Source organism: Miniopterus schreibersii, assembly GCF_964146895.1.
Source record: "Miniopterus schreibersii genome assembly, chromosome: 5".
NCBI classification, from domain to species: domain Eukaryota; kingdom Metazoa; phylum Chordata; class Mammalia; order Chiroptera; family Miniopteridae; genus Miniopterus; species Miniopterus schreibersii.
Window position 1 is genome coordinate 58,025,505 of NC_138106.1, and position 24,756 is coordinate 58,050,260.

Consider the following 24,756-nt stretch of genomic DNA (forward strand, 5'->3'; position numbering starts at 1 on the left):
TTCCCTCTTGAATTTTCTGGAATAGTTTGAATAGAATAGGTGTTAATTCTTCTTTGAATGTTTGGTAAAACTCACCTGTAAATCCATCTGGTCCAGGACTTTTGTTTGCTGGGAGTTTTTTGATTACAGCTTCAATTTCATTAGTTGTTATCAGCTTATTCAGGTTTTCTGCCTCTTCTTGATTCAGCTTTGGAAGGTTGTGTGCTTCTAGGAATTTGTCCATTTCCCCCATGTTGTCCAATTTGTTGGCATATAGTTGCTCATAATATTTTCTTACAATCCTTTGTATTTCTGTTGGGTCAGTTGTTATATCGCCTCTTTCATTTCTGATTTTATTTATTTGGGTCCTCTCTCTTTGTTTCTTAGTGAGTCTGGCTAAAGGTGCATCAATCTTATTTACCTTTTCAAAGAACCAGCTCTTGGTTTCATTGATTTTTTTGTATTGTTTTTTAGTCTCTATGTCATTAATTTCTGCTGTGATTTTTATTATTTCCTTCCTTATGCTTCCTCGGGGCTTTTCTTGCTGTTCTCGTTCTAGTTCTTTTAGTTGTTGTGTTAGATGGTTCATTAGATCTTTTTCTTATTTCTTGAGATAGGCCTGTACTGCTATGAATTTTCCTCTCAGGGCTGCTTTTGCTGTGTCCTATAGGTTTTGGGTTGTTGTCTGTTCATTTTCGTTACTTTCCGTGAAGTGTTTGACTTCTTCCTTGATCTCCTTGGTAACCCTTTCATTGTTTAATAACATGCTATTTAGCCTCCATGTGTTTGAATACTTTTGAGTTTTTTTTATAGTGGTTGATTTCTAGTTTCATGGCATTGTGATTTGAGAAGATGCTTGATATTATTTCAGTCTTCTTATATTTGTAGAGACTTGCTTTGTTCCCTAACATGTGGTCTATTTTTGAGAATGTTCCATGTGCACTTGAGAAGAATGTGTATTCTGCTGCTTTGGGGTGAAATGTTCTGTAAATGTCAATTAAATCCATTAGGTCTAGTGATTCATTTAAGGTCTGTGTTTCCCTGTTGATTTTTTGTCTTGATGATCTGTCTAATGCTGACAGTGGGGTGTTAAAGTCCCCTACTATGATTGTGTTGCTGTCAATCTCCCCTTTAAAGTCCCCCAAGAGATTTTTTATATATTTAGGTGCTCCTATATTGGGTGCATAAATGTTTATAAGGGTTATTTCCTCCTGTTGGATTGATCCCTTTAGTAATATGTGGTGACCATCTTTGTCTCTTGTTATGGTCTTTATTTTGAAGTCTGTTTTGTCAGAAATAAGAATTGCTACTCCAGCTTTCTTTTCCTTTCCATTTGCATAGAAATAAAAACATATTTTAAAATTTTTAAAAAGAAACAAACAAACAAACAAACAAATAAATAAATAAATATCCTAGCAGGTGCCTGGGCTTGTGAGGAGGAACATGTGTTCAGCTTACACAGTTTGAGACTCCCAAGGGGACACACCAAGGGAGGAATAAGGGTAAGAAGAAAAGAAAGACTAGATAGAGGAATATTGGTATCTTATGTCTAGCAGTCCGAAGATGTGTGCACAGGGGATTGTGAGGGAATAGCCAGAGCAGAAAGAGAAGAAATCGGGAATTTGTTTTATTATTAAAACCAAGAGGAGTAAGGGGGTGGGTAGCAGGTAATCCAAGGTGAAATGGTCAGAGAGGCTAAATTCTATTAAGAGACCGAAGGCCTCTAAGGAAAGTCCATTGAGTTAATGACTTAGAAGTAATAGGGATGATCTCAGGAAAGATTTTGTTGTTGTTTTAGAGTGAAGAGGGTAGAAGATTAGGATGGATTGATTAGCAAGTGGAGGGTGAAGAAAGGGAGACTGGTTATGTGTCAGCTCCTGGAAAGGTAAGATAATTTCACTTCAAAGATATTCTATATTTATAAAAATCTAGAAGTGAGGTGGATAGATCAGGAGACTGTGTCATTCTTTATAAGCTATTGAGAAATGAATTTAATCAGGTTTTAAACTGCAATTGAAACAACTTTCAATTACTTGAAGATTATGTGCAGTAAAATTTTTAATATTCTGTCCAGTAAACACAGCACTAGGCATTACCACTACCAGAGGAAGGCGCAGGAAGTGTAATTAATTTTAATATTAGCCTAAGTAGATGGGATTAGGAAGGCAGATGTGCTCTGAGAAAATCGTATCACATGCTCCAAAAGCTGATAAAAATGGCTCTGGAATTAGCAAATGATTTAGCTTATTTGCACCACAGTTCAGCTCTGTTAATACAGGTAATTAATTAACTGTTCTTCCTAGAGAGTTGTTTTTATCACACCCTTGTGTTTCTCAGAAGATTCTGCTTTCTTTATCCCAAACAACTTTTCTCCCACTTTCTGAAAACAGGGCTCCCACTAAAAATAATGTACTTACTGTTTCTTACATCTGCAACTTTTAATTCGTTTTAATTTCCCCTCAGTGTTCTTTGTTAATTCATTTCACTGAACAAACAAAATATTAAGGCTTTACTCTGGGCCAGGTGCTGAGGACTCAGAGATTGACACAGTTCCTGCCTTCAAGATGCTAAGAGCCTGCGTCTACCCATTCTAATCAAAGAAGACCTTTCCGTGCATCATAAATTTTCCATTAACCGTTCTCACCTTTCAAGTATGAGGACATCCTTTCAATATCAAAAGAATGATGAAGATATCTCACATAATACTAGGCATGTCTAATATCCATTGATTAAGAACTGCATAATAAGAGAAAACCATCATAGATATTTGAAATGAATACATACCTCACTCCTTCCAGCAACACCTCCATAAATTTTAAGATCAATGTATATATCCATATGAGATGTTATTTATCCAGTATGTGGGCAGTAATTCACGCAGATTTGCAAAATACTACAAGCTCTTTGATTCACTCTTGAGCACCATAGTCTATACCACTCATTTCATACACATTCTTTTTTAATGTCTGTTATTATTTAAGCTTTACTTATGCTTTTCTAAATCATATCCTCCTTGAGAGCAATGATCAGAAATTGAATTTCTTATATTTACCCCACAGAAGTCTGCTTCTGTACAGAAGTTAATAGAAGGTGAGTGAAGGGAGTTTAACGTGTACTATCAATTACTACAAATCTTTGTATATTTTTTGTTAATACCTTGCTATAGGCCTCTTCTTGGGAAATGAAAAGGAAGCTGAATCAGAATCTTGTGCAGGAATGTCAGGATGTGATTGAAGTTGAAACTGGCAACAGCGATTCTGATGTAATCCTGGTGAGATAATCTTTACTGGATAAATGACACCTTGAGATTTATTCACTTTCATCAAGATTAGATGAATCCAAGCATTTTACATTAGTGCCTCAAAGTAACTAAAACATTTAATTGAATGACCTAGTTTTTAGATGAAGAAACAAGACTCAGAAAAGTTAGTTACTTGCCCAGGGCTAGACAAACTAGTAAAAATAAAATTGTAGTTTATACCTCCTGACCACAAGTTCTCGATGCTTTTCATTTTAGTTATTAGGGTGTAAAAGCTTTAACATTATGTAAATACATACACATTTTATGTATAACTTGAAGGTCATCCCAAAACCTGCATGCCCAAACCCAAAGCATATGAATCTTTCTGTAATATGTAATATGAATGCTCACTAGAAAGTGTAATTCCAAATTGACTTAACTATGCCACTGTCAAAAAGCCCTGCTAAGAAAAAAATATGGACATACTTTTCCATATTTAAAGCCCTGCTATTAAAAAAATATGGACATACTTTTCCATTTACTCTCCTTGATTTAGTATCCTTGACTCTAACTTGGTAGTTGATATCAAAAAGCTATTCTACCATAGACCCCAACAGAGTGGCTTTGCCTCACTGACCCAAGTGCAAAGCCCGTGGTGTTTAGGAAGAATTGACTCAAGGACTGACCATATGAGAAACATATATAGCATTAAAGACATTGCCCATTATGTTATATAGTGTCCTTTGTATTATAATGCAAAGTTCATTTAGCCATTAGAATTTAATGCCAGGAAAAATCTATTTGATATTTTGTTATCAGAACATGAATTTTATTAGTTACTATAGTTCTCTTTTTACCTTTATTTCTGAGATGCTTATAGCTAAACTTTAAGAATAACTATTGTCACTTAGGTGGTTGCTGTTTTTGACATGATAGCATAATGAGAGGATTTAGAAAAGGGTCTGGCATCGTACATGTCTTTAGGTAAGGTACCTCAGAATGCTATTTGGAATTGTAGATTAGATTTCAATTACAAATGAGCCAATAAAGTCTTCTGACTTGAGCCCAATTTTTGTGCCCTTCAGCAGAAAATCATTGTCATAAAGTACATGGTTTAATAATAATTGGTCTTATTTTTTAAATGTTTCATTATGGAAAATTTCAGCCATAGCACAGTTAACTTCTGTGTGTCCATTTTTCATCTCCAGCAGTGATCAACTCATAGCCAGTCTTGTTTCATTCGTGTCCCCCGTGTCCCCGTTGCGCCCAGGCATCATAGCACTTCATCCATAAATTATAATTGTTTTAAGAAGCCATCTGAAGGATGCTGAAAAGAGCTAGGAGTGATTTGTGAAAAGGAGCAGGAAAGTACCTCCTTATTGACCAATAAGGGACAGCTAAGTCCAGGATGTGAAGGGAGGGAACACCACCAAAATATTTTCCAAAGGAGAAAGAAAAAAATTAGAGGCCCAAAAGAAAGAGAAAAAAATGCAAGTACTTTGGTAAATAATGCCACCTTTATTTACTGCTTCGAGGCAAAATGTGGTGTAGCTATACCTGTGAATAGTACCAGTCACCACCTGCTTTGCAGAATCTTCAGCGTCTTCGTGTGTTTTTATGCAGCCATGGCTTCGTCACCTTTCCGAGCTTTTAGCTAGTGCTTTTCATAGATTAGGTATGATGTTTATGTTAAAATTGTTGTCTTTTTATGTAATATTTCTCAGGTTCTTAAGTTACTTGTATGTGTGTGGTGTCGTTTATTTGTGTCCCCGTGATCCTAGTAGGAAGCCTGTTTTGAAACTCATGGTGTCTAATTAATTTGGATAAATAAGGATTATCCAGAGTTGCTTATTAGTTTCTCCATTTGGCTTTAATGGCAGTAATTCCCAGTAGGAAATAATTCTGAGTGTCTGTTCGTCTATACTTTCTTAAACTCAGAAATGAAAAATGATTCATCTTAACCCCTGGGCTCCTTCCTAGCTATGGTCTAGCTGTAGTGCTTGTGTGTATGTGTGTGTGTAAGCATGTGCTTTAACTCCGACGCCATCCCTGTCACATTTAAAGAAGGAAGGCACTCGGGGCCAACAGTGCTACAACAGGTCGTCACTTATGAACACTTAGCTACCACACAGGACACCGTCCACTCCTGCCCCATAGCCAGGTGGTTTTTGTTACTTCGATGAATTTACTGGGACCCAGGGTCTTATTTTCAGGTGCAATAGGCTTAGGAATAGGTTCAGCACACTAAAGAAAGTTCATCTCACAGGGATGATTTCCCATGATCCGAACTCATGAGATTGTTGTATAAGATCATAGTGGCAGTTTAGTCACTTAGAAGATGAATACGGCCTCACTGCGGTTGGAAGTCTCAGACTGACCGCACACTCTGTATTCTATCCCTTTACGCCAGTCTGCATGGGCTAGTCAACTGCAACCTGACAGTCGCTGGTGAGCTGCGTGTCTGAATGTTCAAAAGGCTTCCAGCTAACGCAGCCTGCTGTGTCTATCCCCCCAAAAGAGGTGATGCGTGATGTTACCAATGTGACTATAACAGTGAGAGGGCCCAGCCTCCCTGACCTGTGCACCTGTGCTCCTATGCGTATATTTTTTCACGTTGTATGCATAATGAATCCATTCTGAGCAGCATACTATTTCTTTTGCTGTGTCAATAATGTCTGTCCGTCTGCCTTCTGAAAGGATTTCTTTCATATTAGGGCATTTCATATCCCTCTCTTCCAAGTTTCAGAGACACCTCACTCTGGCTCTCTTACTGACTGTGCAATTTCAAGTGAAATGATAAGAATGTCGATTACTTTTCAGATTGATTATTTCAACCATGTTATCATTCATTCTCCACAGTTACCTCACCTGCTGTGGCTCAGGGTTATAACAGTTTCATCTGCTTTCCCAAAGCCTTCTTCCTCCATCCCCCAATTCTTGATTGAAGGCTCTTTCTGTACCTTTCCTCCAGGGCTTACAGTCTATTGAAGCTATTTGTAAAAAAACCACATTTTTTTGTTTTTCCTTTCCCAGTGGGATAATTCTTACTTTCTAGTCATTTTTAACCTTTGTCTCTTTGCACTTGGTGTCACATTCAGCATGCTCCCCAATCATTCGTGTGGTGTGGGCTTCATTTTCCTCACCTCCAGTTATTTCTGATCATAGATCTTGTTGGTGTCACTTCCATGGCATTCTCTTTCATTTTTGATACTAATTTATGCATGCCCTTTTAGCCAGCACAGGCCACTGATTTTCAAAGTCCGTGCACTGAGTGTTATTGATCAGACCTTGCAGGTGATTTGCAGCTTTGGAAGCCTCCAACTGGGGTGCAGTTAAAACTCCAGCCATTTTCTTGAGATTGAAAAAATTCTCAGGATAATCCACTGAATGGGAAAGCATATTCGCCAACGACACATCTAATAAGGGGTTAATATCCAAAGTTTATAAAGAACTTATAAAACTCAACACCAAAAAAAACAACCCAATTAAAAAAAGGGCAAGGGACCTGAATAGACAGGTCTCCAAAGAAGACATACATGTGGCCAATAGACATATGAAAAGATGCTCAACATCACTAATCATCAGAGAGATGCAAATTAAAACCACAGTGAGTTATCACTTCACACCTGTAAGAATGGCTGCCATCAACAGATCAATGAATGACAAGTGCTGGCGAGGGTGTGGCGAAAAAGGAACCCTTGTGCACTCTTGGTGGGAATGCAGACTGGTGCATCTGCTGTGGAAAGCAGTATGGAGGTTCCTCAAAAAATTAAAAATGGAGCTGCCTTATGACCCAGCAATTCCACTTCTGGGAATATATCCTAAGAATTCCAAAACACAAATTAGAAAGAATATATGCACTCTTATGTTCATTGCAGCATTATTTATAATAGCCAGGATTTGTAAGCAGCCCAGTTGTCCATCAGTAGATGAGTGGATAAAAAGCTGTGGGACATTTACGCAATGGAATACTACTCTACCATAAAAAAGAAGGGTCTTTTACCCTTTGCATCAGCATAGATGGACCTGGGGAGTATTATGCTAAGTGAAATAAGCCAACCAGAGAAAGACAAGTTGCATATATTTCACTCATGTGAATCTAATGAACAAAATTAACAAACAAAATAGAAACAGACTCAGAGATACAGAGACCAGACTGACAGCTGCCAGAGGGGAGGGACCTTGGGGGGCTGGGTGAAGAAGGTGAAGGAATTGAGCAAAAAAACTCATAGACACAGACAACTGTATGGAGACTACCAGAGGGAAAGGGGGTGGGGGAGGTAGAAGACGGTAAATGGGCGATAAATGGTGATGGAAGGAGATTAGACTTTGGGTGGTGAACACAGTACAATATACAGATGATGTACTATAGAATTGTACACCTGAAACCTGTATAATTTTATTAACCAGTGTCACCCCTATAAATTCAATAAAAATAAAAAACAAACAGTAATGAAAATAATGAATTCTTTTCAAGGACATCTTAATCCTCCTTGAAATGCCCTAGACAGCCTTCCAGCCAGACCTTTGGAGATGATGTGTGAGGGGTTATCAGCCTGCACGGCAGCAAACTTCTTTCATTATTTTTCACAACCTTGTTAGCACAGCTACTGTTCCCTTCTCCATTTTAGGGTAAACTACTGTGATCCAGATTTATTATTTATGACCCTGTAAAACTATTTTCTGAAATTCTGTATGTGCACATGCATGTGAGTTTTAGTGGAGTTAGCCTTTCTTTTTTTATGCAGCTATGATGAAATTCAGGTACTGCACTTCACATCTAATGATTTTAATAGGCTGAGGAGTAATTTCTCTTTTCATCTCCAGTTTACAGATGAGGAAAATAAACTTGCTCAGGGTCACACTGCCAGCAGTGGTCACCTTGAACCTTAGCTGTTCCACTTCAGCTCCCAGTTCCTTAGCCACTTTTTATAAAGACTTTTCTCTTTATTGTCCATCTCCATATCCTGTCCCTTACATTAATTCAACCAGCTCATTCCACACAGGTTGGTTGAAGTACATTTTACTCAGTGGTAAGGATTTCAAGGTACAACTACATACTGTGTTGATTAACATTCAACATTTTGTCTTAGACAAGTTTTCAAAGCTCTATAGATGGGCGTTCTCTAGCTAAGTTTCTTGAATTTATTTTTAAAAAAATCAATCCACTGTCAACTCCTTACTCTAACTTCCCTTTAGTCCATCCCCTAAATCTGACCTATACAATGGAGTTATTTTTTGTTCAAGACCTGTCTTTTCTCTTCCCAGTCAACCTAAGTCACAGAACAGTCATCAGGACCATCATCTCAAAGATGATTCCTAGGAAGGAGCATCTTCTCCTTGCCCAAGATAATCACTCTAGCAATATGTTTGTGGCATAACCTTACCACAAACCCCTCTTATGAGCTGGTGTCACTGACCTATGGTCTCCAGAAAATCTTATTACTTCCAATTTTCCATGCTCAGAACACACACCCTGCTCTCTCTTTTAACAAATGCTGAATATGCTGAACTATTTCTGTCTCAAGCATTTGCAAACCCACACATAAAGTTCAAACTTGTCTTCGTTAACCCCTGATGGGAAGGGAGTAGAAATTCTTTTATAGCACCTCTTAGAGATGTACCAACCTTCATAGGGGGAATTCGTCTCTGAGGAAAGGTTGCTGCGGTTCTTTTACTGGAGCAGTGCCCTGTGGTACTGTTGTAATTAAGGATTTGTCTGCGTTCAGTGAAAAGCTCTGGTGCACTGCCGTGTGATAAATTGGCAGTTCAGCTTGACTCCAGGCAAAATTTGGCATATGAGCTCCACGTCACCCCAGTGCACATCCAAGTGATACATTCGGATCAGCTGTCACTGCACCATGCTTAACAGAAGCAGGAAAAATAAAAATGAAGTAACGGGACTAGATTACCACGCATTGGGACAGAGAGGAAAGCAGTCTCAAGTTGTGTCATCAGATGAGTTCAAGAACTGACTCTGCAGACGAGACATCCTGTTCTGGAAGGTGACTGGGAAAATTAGGTTGCCAGACCACAACAGATGGTCAAGAAAGCAAATGATTAATTTGAAGAAAGCTTGAAAATTCAGGAACACCAGGGGAATAAAATTAACAGCGCCAACAGGGAGTTAGAGAAGTTGAGTAGGAATAGTTTGCCGAGACTCCCGCCAGTGTCATAACGGTATTAACTTCTTATATTACATATTCATGCTTTTATTCATCTTGGTGGAGCACGTACACCTAGTCCACGTTTTTCAAATCATCTGACTCCAATACAAAGCAGCATTTACCTTTTTCCTAAATATCAGTATTTGTTGTTTTTTCATTTTTAAAATAACCTTAATCTTCTTTCAGTTACCGCTGTGACTGTCAGTGGCAAACTCAGATTGCTGAGCCAGTGAGAGAATCTCTCTGGTGCGGTTATTTCAGGTTAGGTGAGAGCTGCCTGTTTAATAGCCGGGAAGCATAGTGCCTTCTTGGTCCAACTGACCTTAGCCTTGTGTCATCCGTGGTCATTCAGGTCTCTTTTTGGCTTGCACTTGGCCTCGAGAGCAGACTGGAAGATGACTTTATTTCATTTTCCCAATGTGAAGACATTTTTAAAAACTTGATGGCTGTATTACCACTGACAGCAGATGTATTTTATGAGTTTGGCGATGGAGCATCTGGTATTTCCTGTGACAGATGTAACCTTCTGTGTCTAACCCAAAGTGTGGCGCTTTCTGGAGTTCAAGAAAGATATATGAAGAAAAGAGTTAGTGGATGGAACCGTCTTCCTGCCACACACAGAGCCAAGTCCTTTACCAATTACACCTGGTTAGCTTTTTGGGCATTTTTCAAAAGGGGCTGATTCTGGCTCAAGAAAGGCATCAACCCCCTCTGAGTGCCTAGGGTCACTGATAGGGCCTCCATGGTATTTTATAAAAGCCGAGTAACGTATGGAAGAGCTGATGAGTTTCTGGCATCTACGTGCTCTCTGGTGGCCAAATAACAACAGCAACAAAAACCAAAAACAGCAACTCCAAGTACTCTGTTTTGGCATCAGTACTATATGACAATATAACTGGAAAAAATGGCTTAGTAACCCAAAAGAAGATAAAAAAGAAGAAAAGCACATAACCTGCCTGCCTACTCCTTAAACCAGCTACATTCACTCTAAATACATATAATTATTTTTTTTGCTCCTCTGAGAGATTTTTAATGGGAAACTGCATTGATGTTGCAATAACATGATTTCAGATGATTGAAGTTGCCTTAATTTTAAAAGCATGCCAGTTCTCAGTCAGTTTTCTTGGTTGGTGATGTTACCATTTCCTCTCCATGAACCTGTGTGGTGCTGTGATTGTTGCTCACAGTGTCAGAAATTTCACTAGCAGAGCCAGCCTCTTTATGAGATACAGAAAAAATGACTGTCTCACTCTCCACAGCATCATCCATTAACTTGCCAACAGACTTATAGACAGACACAAAAACAATGTGTGATACAATCCTTGACCTAAAGGAAAATCTCATGGGCAACTTACGATGAATCTAAATATTCAAGTTCCAGTGTACAAACTACCAGCAATCATGCACCAATTAAGAAAAATTTATTCAACAATACCATGTTAAAGATTTTGAGGGACACCAAAAAATGAAATATGAGGCCCTCGCCTTAAGGAGAAGGAAATTGGAAGACAATTTTACAAAACCACGATAGCAATGTGGGAAGGAGACAGGCTCCGTACTCTGATAGACCAGCTCAGGTTCAAATTGAGACCTGCATGCCACTTGTCGGTGGCATCAACTTTTGATCTCCTGTCTTCTTCTTTTATATAGTTTTATAGTTTTGCCTTTCATTTTTAGGTCTTTAATGAGATTGCTTTTTTTAAAGAAATTTTATTTTTTAATTACATTCAGTATTATTTTGTATTAGTGTCAAGTGTACAGCAGGGGTTGACAACCATGGACTTTACAAAGCGTTCCCCCTATATTTCCAGTACCCACCTGGCACCATACATAAGTTATTACAATATTATTGGCTGTATTCCTTATGCTGTACAAGCTTCTGTTTTCTTATGTATAAAATGGGAATGATAATATTACCTACTCTCAAGGCTGTAGAATGAGTGAGACGATTTGTGACAGAATGAAAATAATTTTTTTTGCATTATGAAAAATATATTTTTAAACCGTTTTCTGTAATTCTAAAAGGAGCAAATTCAGCCTCTATTGGGTGAGCCAGAATATGGGAATAAAGTATGAAAATTGAGAGTGAAATTGCTTGTGGAAGAAAAGGGAGAGCTAGAAAGCGGCCCTGTGTGTGTGGAGTTATGTCTAGATAATTTAGAATCACAGATAACTAAGAGCTTTTTTTTTTTAATCCTCGCGCAAGGATATGTTTTTAAATTGATTTTTAGAGAGAGAGGAATGGGGGGGAGAAACACCAATCAGTTGCCTCCCATGCGCCTTGCGTCCCAACCAGGGACGGAACCTGTGATCCCGTGTGCAGGGGGACGCTCCATGGCACCGAGCTACCGGCCAGTTCGCTGCTCCCAAATAAAGTTTGTACTTGAGGTAGAAAGCAGTCGGGAGCTTTAAGAAGGTTTTGGAAAAGAACATTTAATCATGGAGATTTTTGTCCAAAGGCATGATTCTCTGTGCCGTGAAAATGTTGTGATAATGGAGCAGTATTAGAAAGAGGAGAAACCACTTTCTTTTTCAATCCTGTGAGTATATCAAGTGCCAGTTTCTGTCCTAGAAAATGGGGGTGCAGCATGAAAAAAATAGACAGTTCTCCCTGTCCTCATGTGCTTCCAATCTAGTGGGACAGTCGGACAGTGGGCAAGGCAAGGAAGCAGCAGATGGTGCGTGGCGGGCAATGGTTAGTCCTAAGGAGCAAAACAAAGCAGAGGGAGCAGGTAGGCGGTGTCACGGCATTAGCTGTGGTGAGGGTGAGATTCAGTTTTGTACAGAGTGGGCAAGGGAGCCTCGCTGAGGGCACGTTTGAGGAGAGACTAGAGAAAATCAGGGGCACAAACAAATGAACGGCAAATACGTCAAGACCTTGAGAGAAGACTGGATCTTGTGGGAAAGTGGCTGGAGAGGAGAAATGGAGGGTGTGGGGTGAGAACAGCGAGGCCCAGAGAGGCCGCGGGGCTCAGTTACGACAGACATTTCTCGAGCCTGTGCTATTTTTCTTCGCGGATTTTACGTTACCTGATACTATATTGCATATTTATCTTTTTGATTGATTTCATATTTTTTACCCCCTCCCTAGAAAATAAGCTCCCCAAAGGCGGAACTTTGTCTCTTCACCATAACAGTGTCTGACCCATCCTGGGGATGAATTTTATTGAACAGATTAATGAGTGAAAGGGAGGAGCCTGGAACATAATGTTAACTGGGGAGGAGTGGGAACAGAAAGGGTGTTTGAGTTTGACAGGAAGGCATTTACTGGTCTGGTAGCCTTTATGGGTCCTCAATAATGAATGCTTGGGGTGGAGGGTAAGGAACAAAGAAACAGCAGGAAAGAAACCAGATAAAGTGATACCTGTCAGTTCTTAAGCTTCCTTGATAGCGGTTGGATCAGGTAAGGGTTACACAGCTGATTGGTATGTTATTTTTCCTTTTTCTAACTTATTTATGATGTATTTATCCTCTTAAACAGATACTTCACAAAACTGAGTTTGTGATATGATGCTGATCCATTGCATCCCTTGGGAACTGACACATCTCACTCTGCTCATTGTTAACATAATTTTAACTAAGGCATTGAAAGCCCCATGTAAAGATTTAAGTATAATCTCATTTGCTGTGTGGGAAGTGTTATCTGTTAAGTGACTGAATAAAATCCTAGGGAAACGATATCCCTAAACTGCAGAGTTAAGTCTAACGGACTGGAGAAATTTCTTTAATGAAATGCAGCAATATCTGTGAAAGAGCTTTGTAAGTAGTAGCAAAATACACAAATAGTGTCATTAAAAAGACAACTAACTGCTTGTCTTCTTGTCTCAGCTTGAGAAAATTCAGACCTTCAAAGCCCCAAGTACATTTTAATAGAAGGGAGCATCCCAGGAACTCAGATATTTACATGGTGTTATTTAAAAGGAAATACTGTAGGCTGTGAATTATTTATCCAAAATCTTTTAAACATTTCTATGGCAAAGAATAAAGAAAATACTGGAAAGGAAAAGAAAAGAAGGAAATTGCTCTGGCGATAGAGATGGTAAAGCTTTGTACAAGTAACATTTCAAGGGTGAGGAGACATATCTGATCTTCATGAAAACAGCCTGCAAGAGGCAGAGCTCAAAGCAGAGAACTACACAATAAAATGCAAAAATAACTTGATGAGACTGTTAATAGTACCACCAATAGAGGTTCCCTGCTGGGACTGCTGTCATTTTCATTCATCTTGACTCCTCTCTTGCCTGTTTTTCATTGTAAGAGAGATTTTCACCAAGGAAAACGAACACACCCTAAGCAGGATCATCATGGAATGATAGCAGAGGGGTTATAACTTAAAGCATCATATAGTTCCTCCTGGGAGCTTATCTGTGGTTGCCGCTAACTGTTGTGGGAAATAGTCCATGCTGCTTATAAACTGGTCAAAATATATTTAGTTCAGAGTTAGAAGCACTTGAAGAAGTATGTAGATTTTCCTTATATATCAGCACATCCAAAGAAACCTTTAAATTTTACGATACATCAGAAATAAGTAAGATACATTTTAAGGTCATTTTGCAAAATGAACTTGTAAAAATATGTGCACTTCATTTACTTCCCGGAGCATGAATTTATTTACAGTATAAGTACAAAAATATTATGAATTAGAAGTAGTTCAGAATCAGTTTTATTTATTTTCCGCTGCCCTTTTCTTGCCCTCGATCTGGGTGAGCTAGGAAACGGCGATGTTGGACAGCCTCACGGTTCCTTCGATGCCAGGAAGGCAGGACCATTTAACCTGCTTTCCCACAGCAGCTCCCAGCGTCCCGTGTTCAGGGCACGCCCGCGTCCTGGGGCGGGAGAGAAGGAGGGTCGGTAGCCTCTCCCTCCCACGTTTGTGTAGCACTGCGGAGAGGGCATGAAATATAAATACAAGGTGTCCCAAAATACATAGACACACTTTAACAGCTGATAGCTCAATTTTGAAAATGAAATGTATTTTAATAAATATTGCCCTTACAAATTATTCAGAGTGCGTGTATACACACAGTGGGCAAGCTCCAGAAAACTGAGCGCTCCACGCCTTCCACCAGGTAGTGGAAAGCGGGAGCATGGCTGTGTCCTGTGTGTTCAGGGGTCTCCAGATCAGGGAGCCGACAAGACTTGGCCTTACCTTTGCCTTTGCCATTTTCTTTTCTGACTGCCCATTCCCCAACCTTTTGAAGATTTACAAGATACATAATATGGGGAGCATTCTGGGTCTGTTTTCCTGAAGATCATAAACTATCTACCTGTATCTGTGTATCTCTCTCGGTCTCTTTCACCCCAAGGAAGTACATCCCCAAAATGTAAGTTTGCTTTGTGTGAGCCTTGTTGAATGGGTCTCACGGGATTCCCAAAGTGATGGCCTGGCTCCTAAATGCCACACTCCCCAACTCTCCCAGCCTCCCCGTGCCCCCCTCCTGATATCCTCTCACACACATCCTCTCACTCCCAGGTGCCACCAACACTCTTGGCTCCTGCATGCAGCACCTTAAGGCTCTGTAACCCCTTTTAGACAGATTTCCTGGGCTTCTGTCAAAAGACACAAGGTGTCCTTTCCCTCAACACTCCAGGTACACTCCCCATCCCCGTATTCTTCCCCATCATGCTTTGGGGCCTCAAACCCCAGCCTCCAACCTTCCCGGTGTTTTCATTGCACTGCTGTTGAGCTCACCTTGTGTCTGCCCTGTAGCAACAAGAGGTGTGATGAGCCTCTTCAAAACAGCGGAGAGACTCCTTCATTGTTTCTGGCGAATCAAATACTTGGTACATTTGTAGGAGTCATTGTTATACCTATGCAAGATAGAGTTTTTTGAAAATATCAGTACAAAGATTGGTAGAATGTAAACATCCCTTAAAAGAAATTATAGAAGTGCCTGGCTGGTGTTGCTCAGTGGTTGAACATCCACCCATAAACCGGGAGGTCACAGTTCCATTCCCAGTCAGGGCGCATGCTCAGGTTTTGGGCTCGATTCCTAGTAGGGGGCGCATGGGAGGCAGCCAATTGATGAGTCTCATCATTGATGTTTTTCTCTCTCTCCCTCTCCCTTCCTCTCTCTGAAATCAGTAAAAACATATTTTAAAAAAATTATAGAAGTAAATGTGACAGTTATAACACACTCATTCTTGAAATTGTGCCAGTATAATTTTATACAGCACCCGACTGTCTCCCCTTATAACATGCATATAAAACTGTACTTCGGGCAATGTTGTGGTCTCTCCTCTGATGTGGGCCCTGATGTTCAAGGTCATTTTTGCTCCCTATACTATGTCCTGTGTTTTTGTACAGCTTTAAATAAAGAGCTTGTTTTTCAGATTTTAGATGAAAGTGCTGACAATGTTTTACTGAAACAAGAACAAAAGGAATATTCTCTGATGAAAAAAGGTAAAAAATATAGAATTTGGTTTATATATATTAGCTATGTCTGAGTTGCTTTCAATATACTGTGTGACATATCCTACGTGGGACATAGATCAGAAGTTTGGCAGCAGTTTGGATTAAAATTAAACTTGTCTTTCCAGAAGTGGGAGGAGGGGTGGGTAGATAGCCACCAACCGCATGTGTTTGGAAGGGGCAGAGAGATGGCTCCTGCCTGAGAATCATGCCCCATCACTACCACAGACAGAAATTCCCAACAGTAGACTTACGTTATCCTTCACGTTGAATTCCATTTCGTAATTTGCTGAGGATTGGTATCAGGTCTGTAATTTTCAGAATCTATTTTGAAAATTATAATGACATTCCCTTGTTTTCAGACATTTAGTCCTTTCCATACTTTTCATGGTTCCTCTGAGTTCACTAAGAGTGGTCCCATTTATTAGTTCCTTCATGTCCTTGGGGATCTAATTTGTCTCAGGCAAGAGACGTGAACTTTTTTTTTAAACATAAAGTTGCCATCTTACGATACTCAATTTAAAGACAATTTCCCTGGACAGAGAAGCTGGAAACAAACCGGATTCAGAAAATTTTATTTTCTTAGTGTCCCTTCATTATTGTTACTATAATTCTTTTATTATGCCTTCTCTCTTTTATTTTAATTTTATACCATTGGGCCTAAGCAGCAAGTACGTTATTTTCATTGTCATTCTGAAATAAGTCTTACTGCCTCATTAGTACATCTTAGCTCATTTTGGCTTCATTATTCACAGTCCTTTTTGTATTGATCCATGCCATCATTTTTTTTTTTAATCCTTACCCGAGGATAGTTTTTCCATTGATCTTTAGAGAGAGTAGAAGGGAGGAAGGAGGGAGAGAGAGAGAGACAGAGAGACATTGACTGGTTGCCTCCTACACGCACCCCGACCGGTGCCAGGGACTGAACCTGCAAACAAGGTACGTGTCCTTGACCGGGAATCAAACGCGAGACACTCAGTCCGTGGGCTGATGCTCCAACTACTGAGCCAAACTGGCCAGGGCCGTGCCATCATTTTGTGTTCACTTTTGGTTGTAAGCTCTCCCTTCCTTCATACTTCGTTGCTTAGGCAACCTAATCAGCCGTTCATTCACATCTTTATATTTGAACTCATTAGTGAGGTCCCTAAGAAATCACACTTCTTCTTTTTCATCTTAATTACAATAATTTGCAATTTCACAATCAGGATTTCTTGTGTAAGGATCTCTGAATTTTAAAGCCAGTCTTTTACAGAAGTTTTAAACTATTAACAGGCCTGCAAGTCTGTGCCTATTGGGTTTCCAAATCCTGATGGAAAAATTGTTAATACAGTTTTGATCCTAAAATTAATATTTAATTTCAAACTGTCATCTGGGTTTAAAAAGAACAAATTGTGGAATATTTTCAAATGACTATAATTATGGATTAGTTGGCTGTTGGATTAAAAAATTACACTTTGTATGCAAGTCTGTGAGCAAAACCAACAGTGCCTGCAGTGTGCTTGGAAAACCTGTGTATGTCTGTTCTCTTTTATTATTTCCTTAAAGGAGTCGGCAGAGCCTCAGCCACTTACCCACCATCTAAAACTCTCTTTGTTCTGTCCTGTTCCACTTGGCCTTTGATGGTCCTAAACTTGTTGCCAAGGGTTTACTTGGTAACAAGCTATTTGGACAGATATCACAAAGAATTCTAGAGATAGATAGAAGGACACCTTGATTTATTGCTTATGCTGTCCCCAAACACTCTTAACACCAATCCAAGGGATCAAAGTATTTCTGCTTCTCTGCGGACTGCAAACAAATCACTGACTTCTCTGAACCTGCAGTTCTGAGGCTCTCTGAGTGAGATGACCAACTAGATGACTCTAGGTCTCTTGCTGTTTTAAAGTTACATTCTCTGCTGGAGACACATTTCTGATTGGGACCTGTCAGGATGTCTTTGAATCTGAACCCAGAATGGAATCGAGAAGGGTACCAGAGGGAAGACAGACAGGTGGTTGTCTGGGCAGAGGCTGACGAGAGAAGGGAATCTGAACAGTCTCAATCAAGTCACCCCATGCACAGCAGTAGCAGATAATGAGCTTCACTAAAAAGAAATTACAAAAAAGCAAGTTACAGCCCTGGCCGGTTTGGCTCGGTGGTTAGAGTGACTGCTCACGACTGAAAAGTGGTGGGTTCGATTCCTGGTCAAGGGCACGTACCTCTGTTGCGGGCTCAGTATCTGGCCCCATTCAGGGTGCCGGTGGGACACAACCCATCGATGAGTCTCTCTCACAACGATGTTTCTCTCTCTCTCTCTTCCCCCCTCCACTCTCTAAAAATTCAGTGGAAAAAATATCCTGGGGTTAGGATTAAAACAACAACAAACAAAAAAACAACAAAAAACAAGTTACAGAGGCCTTTGGGTTATTATATATACTATATACATTTTTTAAAACGTGGTTGTAAATTGCCTCGAAAACATATTGGTGCAGTTTTACAAAAGGATATTTGACTACAAAGCCAAATTATATACAAGTAGTTAATGGACTGATAACACTTCCTTCAGTTTACTACTCTCATGTGATCATCAAAAAGTGACTGTCTTCATTTGTCTGTGTTCTTTTGAAGAAAAACAGGAGCTGTGCAGTGATATTGCAGAACTAAAGAGAAGCTCTTCATACAGGTGAGTGTACTGCAGTTACACAAAATCCAAGGGAGTGAAATTATACCGTTGAAAAGCAGTGATCAATGTTTAAACACAAGAAGAAAGAAAATAATAGCAACAAGCAAAGGCAATTAAGAATTAGTCTCACCCGGCCGGGTGTGGCTCAGCGGCTGAGCGTCGACCTAGGATCCAGGCGATCGGGGTTCGATTCCCGGTCAGGGCACATGCCCGGCTGCGGGCTCGATCCCCAGTCGGGGGCGTGCAGGAGGCAGCCGATCAATGACTCTCTCATCATTGATGTTTCTATCTCTCTCTCTCTCCCTCTCCTTTCCTCTCTCTGTAATCAATAAAGATATATTTAAAAAAAGAAAAAGAAAAAAGAATTAGTCCCAATCAGCAACAACCAAATTTTACAAAGGAGACAAGAAAGAATAGAATGCACTAAATTTCTTCTTTTTCCCCCAAACCTCTTCATTTTCTTTTGTGAGGATTGGGAATAATAAAATGGAACAGGATTAACTTCTTGCTCACAGCAAGCAACTAATTCAAATTACTGCAATGGTAGTCCAAGAATGGAAAATGTCACACATATAAGGAATGACTAAAATCATGAACGAATTTTTTTGTAGGGTTCATTGTCTAATTGTCATACATCTATGCAGTTATAACAATCACTGCATGCTAGAGTTTTCTTGACACGAGACTTTTGGGACTTCTCAAGTCAAATCAGCTGAGTGTTTTGGATACCTAATGGAATGGAAAGCATGTTTTCAAGGAAGCAAACTCTTACCCTCACTTTACTACAGATCTCTAAGCAGCTTTTCAGACATTCAGACCCGGTGTCTCTGAATCCAAACCCTCTGCTCTTTTTGCATAAGAGCTCATTGAATTAAGTGCAAGAAAATAACAGAGGCGCTTTTATGTTCCGCACTTGCTGACAGAGTGGCCACTCTTAACACTCACACCCCATCACTTCACTCTTCTATCCAAAAGCCTTTCATGCCCCATCACTGTTAAGATAAATTATCAGCTCCTTAGCATGGCACAGGTACCCTTCACTCCTGGCTGTCTCTCTTTAGCCCCCACTTTGCTTCCCAGAGGTTCTAAATTGCTAATAGTTCAGTTTTATCACATGCCTTCATTTTCTGTGCACGCTCCTCCCTTTGAGTGGCCTCTGAAACTTATACGCCATCTGTAACCTTTCATTCAACCCTCAGTTCGAGTGTTCCCTCCTTTTGGGTCCCCCTGACCCTCCCAGGTAATTGAGGTATTCACAGATCACATTACATCTTTCAAATTCGATAATTATTTGTTACGGTCTGACACACAGTGGTGAGCAGCGCTTCACAGTCAAGTGGAAATGCCTGTCTGAGTATCTGTCTTGCACGTGACCTTTATAGGGACAGGGGCCATGTCTTTTCTTTTTCACAACCCCAAGCCTGAGAGGTCTTTCCCTACCACTCCATCTAAAATAGCTTACTCCACTTCTGTATCAAGTCATATCTTCCTAGTTTTTCCTAGAACACTTACTACTATTTCAAAGTACCTCGTTGTTGTCTGTCTCTTTTCATGATTTCCATTCTCGCTTATTTTCTGTATTTTTTCACTGGAAGCTAACTCATTCCACCAGAGCAGAGACAGTCTTGCTTACCTCTGTGTATCTTTAGCATCCAGAATAGCACCTGACTCCACTCTGTAATATTGAGTGAATAAATGATGTAATGCTCCCCCAGTGTTGTGAAGCCGGCCATTTTATGGACAATGCTTTAACCTAGAGTTATTTATTAAGATTTGAGTTAAAATTTAAAATCCATCCAAAAACTAAAACACATTGTGTGTGTGTGTGTATGTGTGTGTGTGTGTATCTTGTTTAATCGTCAGCACAGCTCTGTGAGGCAGGCACTGCTGTTTTTGGCAGGAGGAACAGAGGCTCAGAGAGGAGTCTCTGTGCTCTGGTGTAGTGCATTTTGCTTTCCACTCCTAACACCGGCATAAATCTCCAGCATGCTAAAGCTGATACAAAATTTTTTTAAAGGATTTCTTTAATAAAATTTCAGCATAAAGGAAGTTATAGTTAATGGGCATTCAGACATTGTGCAAGTATCTTTAACAGACAATTAAGCATTATAATGTTCCTCATCTTAAATGAAACATCAGCTGAAGTTAGACAGTATAATTAATGTTCAAGAACTGTTGACAGTAGAAGCACATTTCATTTGGTATGAACTGTTATCCAGTTTTTAAAAGGCCCATACAGTACAGAAATATAAAACTCTTTAGAGCTGTCTTTTTAATTTCTGTCGTCTCAGTTGTGAAAGGCTTACAAAAACCTCCTCTGAGTTACAAACACGACCCTGCATGACCTGCCCTCACCTGCCCGCCCAGCTTTGTTTCCAGTGCTGAACGGCCCTGACCTTTCTTGTTCCTGCTGCACTGAACAAGCCTTGGGTTTCACAAACACACAGCACTGCTTATGCATCCTCATTGTGAGCTCTTCTCAACGCTGTAGCCAGTTACACTTTAAAGACACAGATCAGATCACCTCCCACGCCTGCAAGAAACCCTTCAGCGGTAGGGCCTGCCCGGCGTCCCGTCGGCTCCGGGCCAGCCAAGGCTGTCACCGCCTCAGCCTCTCCCTCCGCCGGCGCCCCGTCCTCCCTCCACCAGCCCCGTGTTTCTTCCCAGCCATTCCAGTTTACCCGGAGCACTTCTTCCTCCAGATTGGAATAACTTTTTTTTCAGTTGACTCTGCCCTTTTTTTGTTTTATTTCTGTACATACCTCCTCCCAGGCTAAACTAGAACTTTAGTTTAAAAGCCTCTTCGGCAGATAAGAGAAAAATGGTGTATGACTACCGTTGTTAGGAATAAATCACCACCAATTTTATTTCATTGTGGCCACCCAAAAACCTTGGAACAAGATTTGTCAGGAGTAAATAGTAATTCTTCTACTTGAGAATGGATCTTCTATACCTATATAAAAGACTGTTCAGCATTACACCTATGTCCCTGCTTTCCTTCGGTGTGTATTCCCACTTCGTCGTATGTTGCGGTTTCTGAGTCTGTTAGTATCTGATGTGATTCCTACTCTGAATGTATAAACCTCGGCTTGCTTTTGCCCAGTGTACCAGTGGAAGACTCGGATCCAAGTTCTGGACACAAAGCCGGAGTTTCTGTGAGTGGCGGCTGTGAAGTCGCTTCTTTGCTGACAAAGTCTTCTCAAAGCACATCTGTCAAGGAAACAGTAAGAAAACTGACGTCTAACTTATGGTAAAGATATTCACTGACATATTTCCACATACTTTGTTGAACTTTCTAAGCAGTGACAACTCTTGACTTTTTTTCTCCTTATTAAGTGGTAATGTTAATGAGAAAATTCAATTGAATGATGTTATGACTTGTCTCCTAACTATACTGATTTAGATAGATCCTGGGTTAAATGTCCCTTGAAATAGAACTGTAGTCACTAACTGCCTGTAGTTACATGGTCTAGCAATATGGTGGTTGTCAGTTCTTTCTTGGGTGCAATGAAGAGTTCTTACTGAGTTTACCTTACTGAATTAATTCCCTCCCTCCCTCCCTCCCTCCCTCCCTCCCTCCCTCCCTCCCTCCCTCCCTCCCTCCCTCCCTTCCATTTTTATTATTATTCCTTATGACATTTGTATGGCCTTATAAAAAGTCTCTTTTTGTAGCTTTAGATATGAAACTTCCTGAGGGAAACTGAGTTTTACTTTTTGGCTCAGTGTAGAATGTTAGCTTTGTGGCCATATTTAATGAGGAATTTAGATGTCTGGATCTCAGTTCTCAAAGGATGGAGAGACGGAGCGGGTAATGTCCAGGATTCAGTGTTTTTCCAAATAGGGACCCATGATAGGAAGGGGCTTTACCATCAAGTCAAAGAAGTTAGCCTACAGAAGAGCGCTCTAAATAGGTGTCATATGGGAGGGTGGGGGGAAGGAGCAGTAACAACCCTGTATTAGTGCAGCCAGTTGGTTTGGTTGGGGTTTGCAGACTATGAGGAGACTGTGTATGGTAAGAGGCTTTCAGCCAAGGAGGCCACTCAGCATCCTTAGGACACTTACTTTCACTTTCTGATGAATGACTGATAGAATCTTCCTGGAGAAGAGACTTAGCAAAGAATAGAAGCAGGTACGAAGAAAAAGAAAGGTAGAGATTGGCCGTATATGACATGAACTCTATTCTGCAGCTGCCCTGGGCTTTTTGGAAATTTCTGCAGCAGCATCCAGGGCTGTGGAGCTGTGTTTATATGGGCATGGAGGCCCCACCTACTGTCCTTCAGGAACACACTCCAAACACCTGTCCTGCCGCAGGAGAGAGGAGGAAGCGCTTTTGCTTATGTGTAGGGGAATCCACCTTGGACTTTGCATCAAGACACATTTTACTAAGATACTAGGGATCCAGAGACAAGTTGTAAACCAAGAAATGAAGCCAGAGCACTACATTTCTGAGCACTAAGTTCTGGCCACCAAATCTACCACAGTGCCTGGGTTGGCAAGCTTACACCAGCCTGGGAAAGACAGGAGCAGCCAGTCCTCAGTGTTGTAAAGATATTATGAGGTTGAAAAAGACCACTTCTCCAATGCTCTGGGTAGATGTCAGTCTCATATTGCCATGGCCTGTAGTATAGTCGGTAAAGAATGGGATTCTCCACCTAGTTTCTTACCTTCTGTCAGTATTTGATCAGAAGTAATATGTAAGGTTCTCAGCTTTGAATTGGGTAGCCATAAATTTGAATCCTGGTTTTTTACTTACTAGTTCTAAGGTTGAGGCGTGTCCATTGCTCACTAAGACATTGTAGTATGCAATAAATTATATATATGAGTCTTTGAATATCTGAATAAATGTGTGCATATTATTAAAATGTATAGATATGACCACATGTCCCATGATTGTGACAGGCTTTCTTGATAACAGCCATAATTTTTGAACCATTTACTATATTTTAGGCATTCACCCAAGTGCTTTGTATACATTTTATTTGCACAAGCTTATAAGATTGGTATTACTTTTAACTTTTTTTTTTTTTTTTTTTATGGGTAGAACATTGACGCTTAGAGCAACTAAGTAACACACTCAAAGTCTCAAAGAAAATTATACAGCTACTGAGGACAGGGCTGGGTTTCACCTCTGGCTCCCTGATTTAGAATCTCATGCTGTTAAACTACTGTATATATATACACACACACATATATACTTATATAACATACACATGGAAATATATAGACATGTGAAAATGTATGTGTGTGTCACCATCCACACTATGAGATGAGACCTGAAGAGACCTGTCCGGTTGTGTTGCAGCAGAGTTTGGATGTACTACTGAGTACCACCATTTTCTTTTTCTTACTTGGCTAATTTTTGTTCTGCATCTAAATGTATCATTACTATTAATTTTAGTGAGTTACACTTGATCAAAACGGAGATAATCTGATTGAGTATACTAAGACTGTAAAGTGCATCCACTTCTGTAATTAGGCACCAATAGAAAATTAAAATTTCCCAGAAACCACCTCTCTAATGAATGTGTAGAATCTTTAGTGTTTGAAATCATCGTACTATTATCAACTGAACACTCTGAAAGCTAAATGTAATAATACATCAGCTCACCAGCTTGAATTTTGTCACAATGGTTTTATAAAAAGATTCAGTAGAAAGAGGATTGTACAGAACACAAGGCTTTAACAGGAACAAAACAAGTTCCTCATGTACCAGTTTTCTCTTTCGCCTTAAGCAGCAGTAGTATGTTTTCGCACATTCCACCAGTGGAAACAGATTTCTTGTTTTCTTCGTTTTTTGTTTTCTTCCCATACTGCTCTGTTCTATATCTGGTCCAACATTATTCCTTGAGTTAACTAGATGTTAAATCCCTCAAAGCATGAAGATTGTGGCTGGCTGTGTGTAATGTGGGGGCACCATGGTCTTTAAGATTCACTATTGTTGGCCCGATTGGCCCTTGCTTGTCACATGATAAAGAGAGAAGTGAGAGCCCTTTGAAGTGTGTGGAGTGTCCCTTCCCTCCCCTTGGCTCTCTTTGGACATGACACCATCCTTACCCCTTTCTGCACTGCCAAAGTAGAGTCAGGGCACCTCTGTTTAGTTCCCGATAATGGAATAAATTAATAAAAAATAGTTTTCATTGTCCATCTTAATCACCTGATTATGCTCTGTTTAGCATTTTCCTGGCTTATATTATTTTTTGTTTTATGTATATTTACTTAACCCCCAAATGTGGTAGTAACTTCTTTAAAAACAAATAGGATTGTCCATATCATGTCTAGCATATATTAGTATGTA

General features: G+C 40.0%; 1 protein-coding gene across 1 annotated transcript in view; it reads left to right on the top strand.

The window, feature by feature from the left end:
• The window catches only part of MORC1 (MORC family CW-type zinc finger 1), a gene marked incomplete at its 5' end in the record, with an annotated part of 137,846 nt that overhangs the window by 96,117 nt on the left and 16,973 nt on the right, over nt 1–24,756 (top strand). The window contains 4 exons of the mRNA XM_081138323.1: nt 3,146–3,250; nt 15,721–15,790; nt 18,407–18,461; nt 21,565–21,711. Coding sequence (XP_080994449.1) covers nt 3,146–3,250; nt 15,721–15,790; nt 18,407–18,461; nt 21,565–21,711 — 377 coding nt within the window. The remainder of the gene's footprint in view (nt 1–3,145; nt 3,251–15,720; nt 15,791–18,406; nt 18,462–21,564; nt 21,712–24,756) is intronic.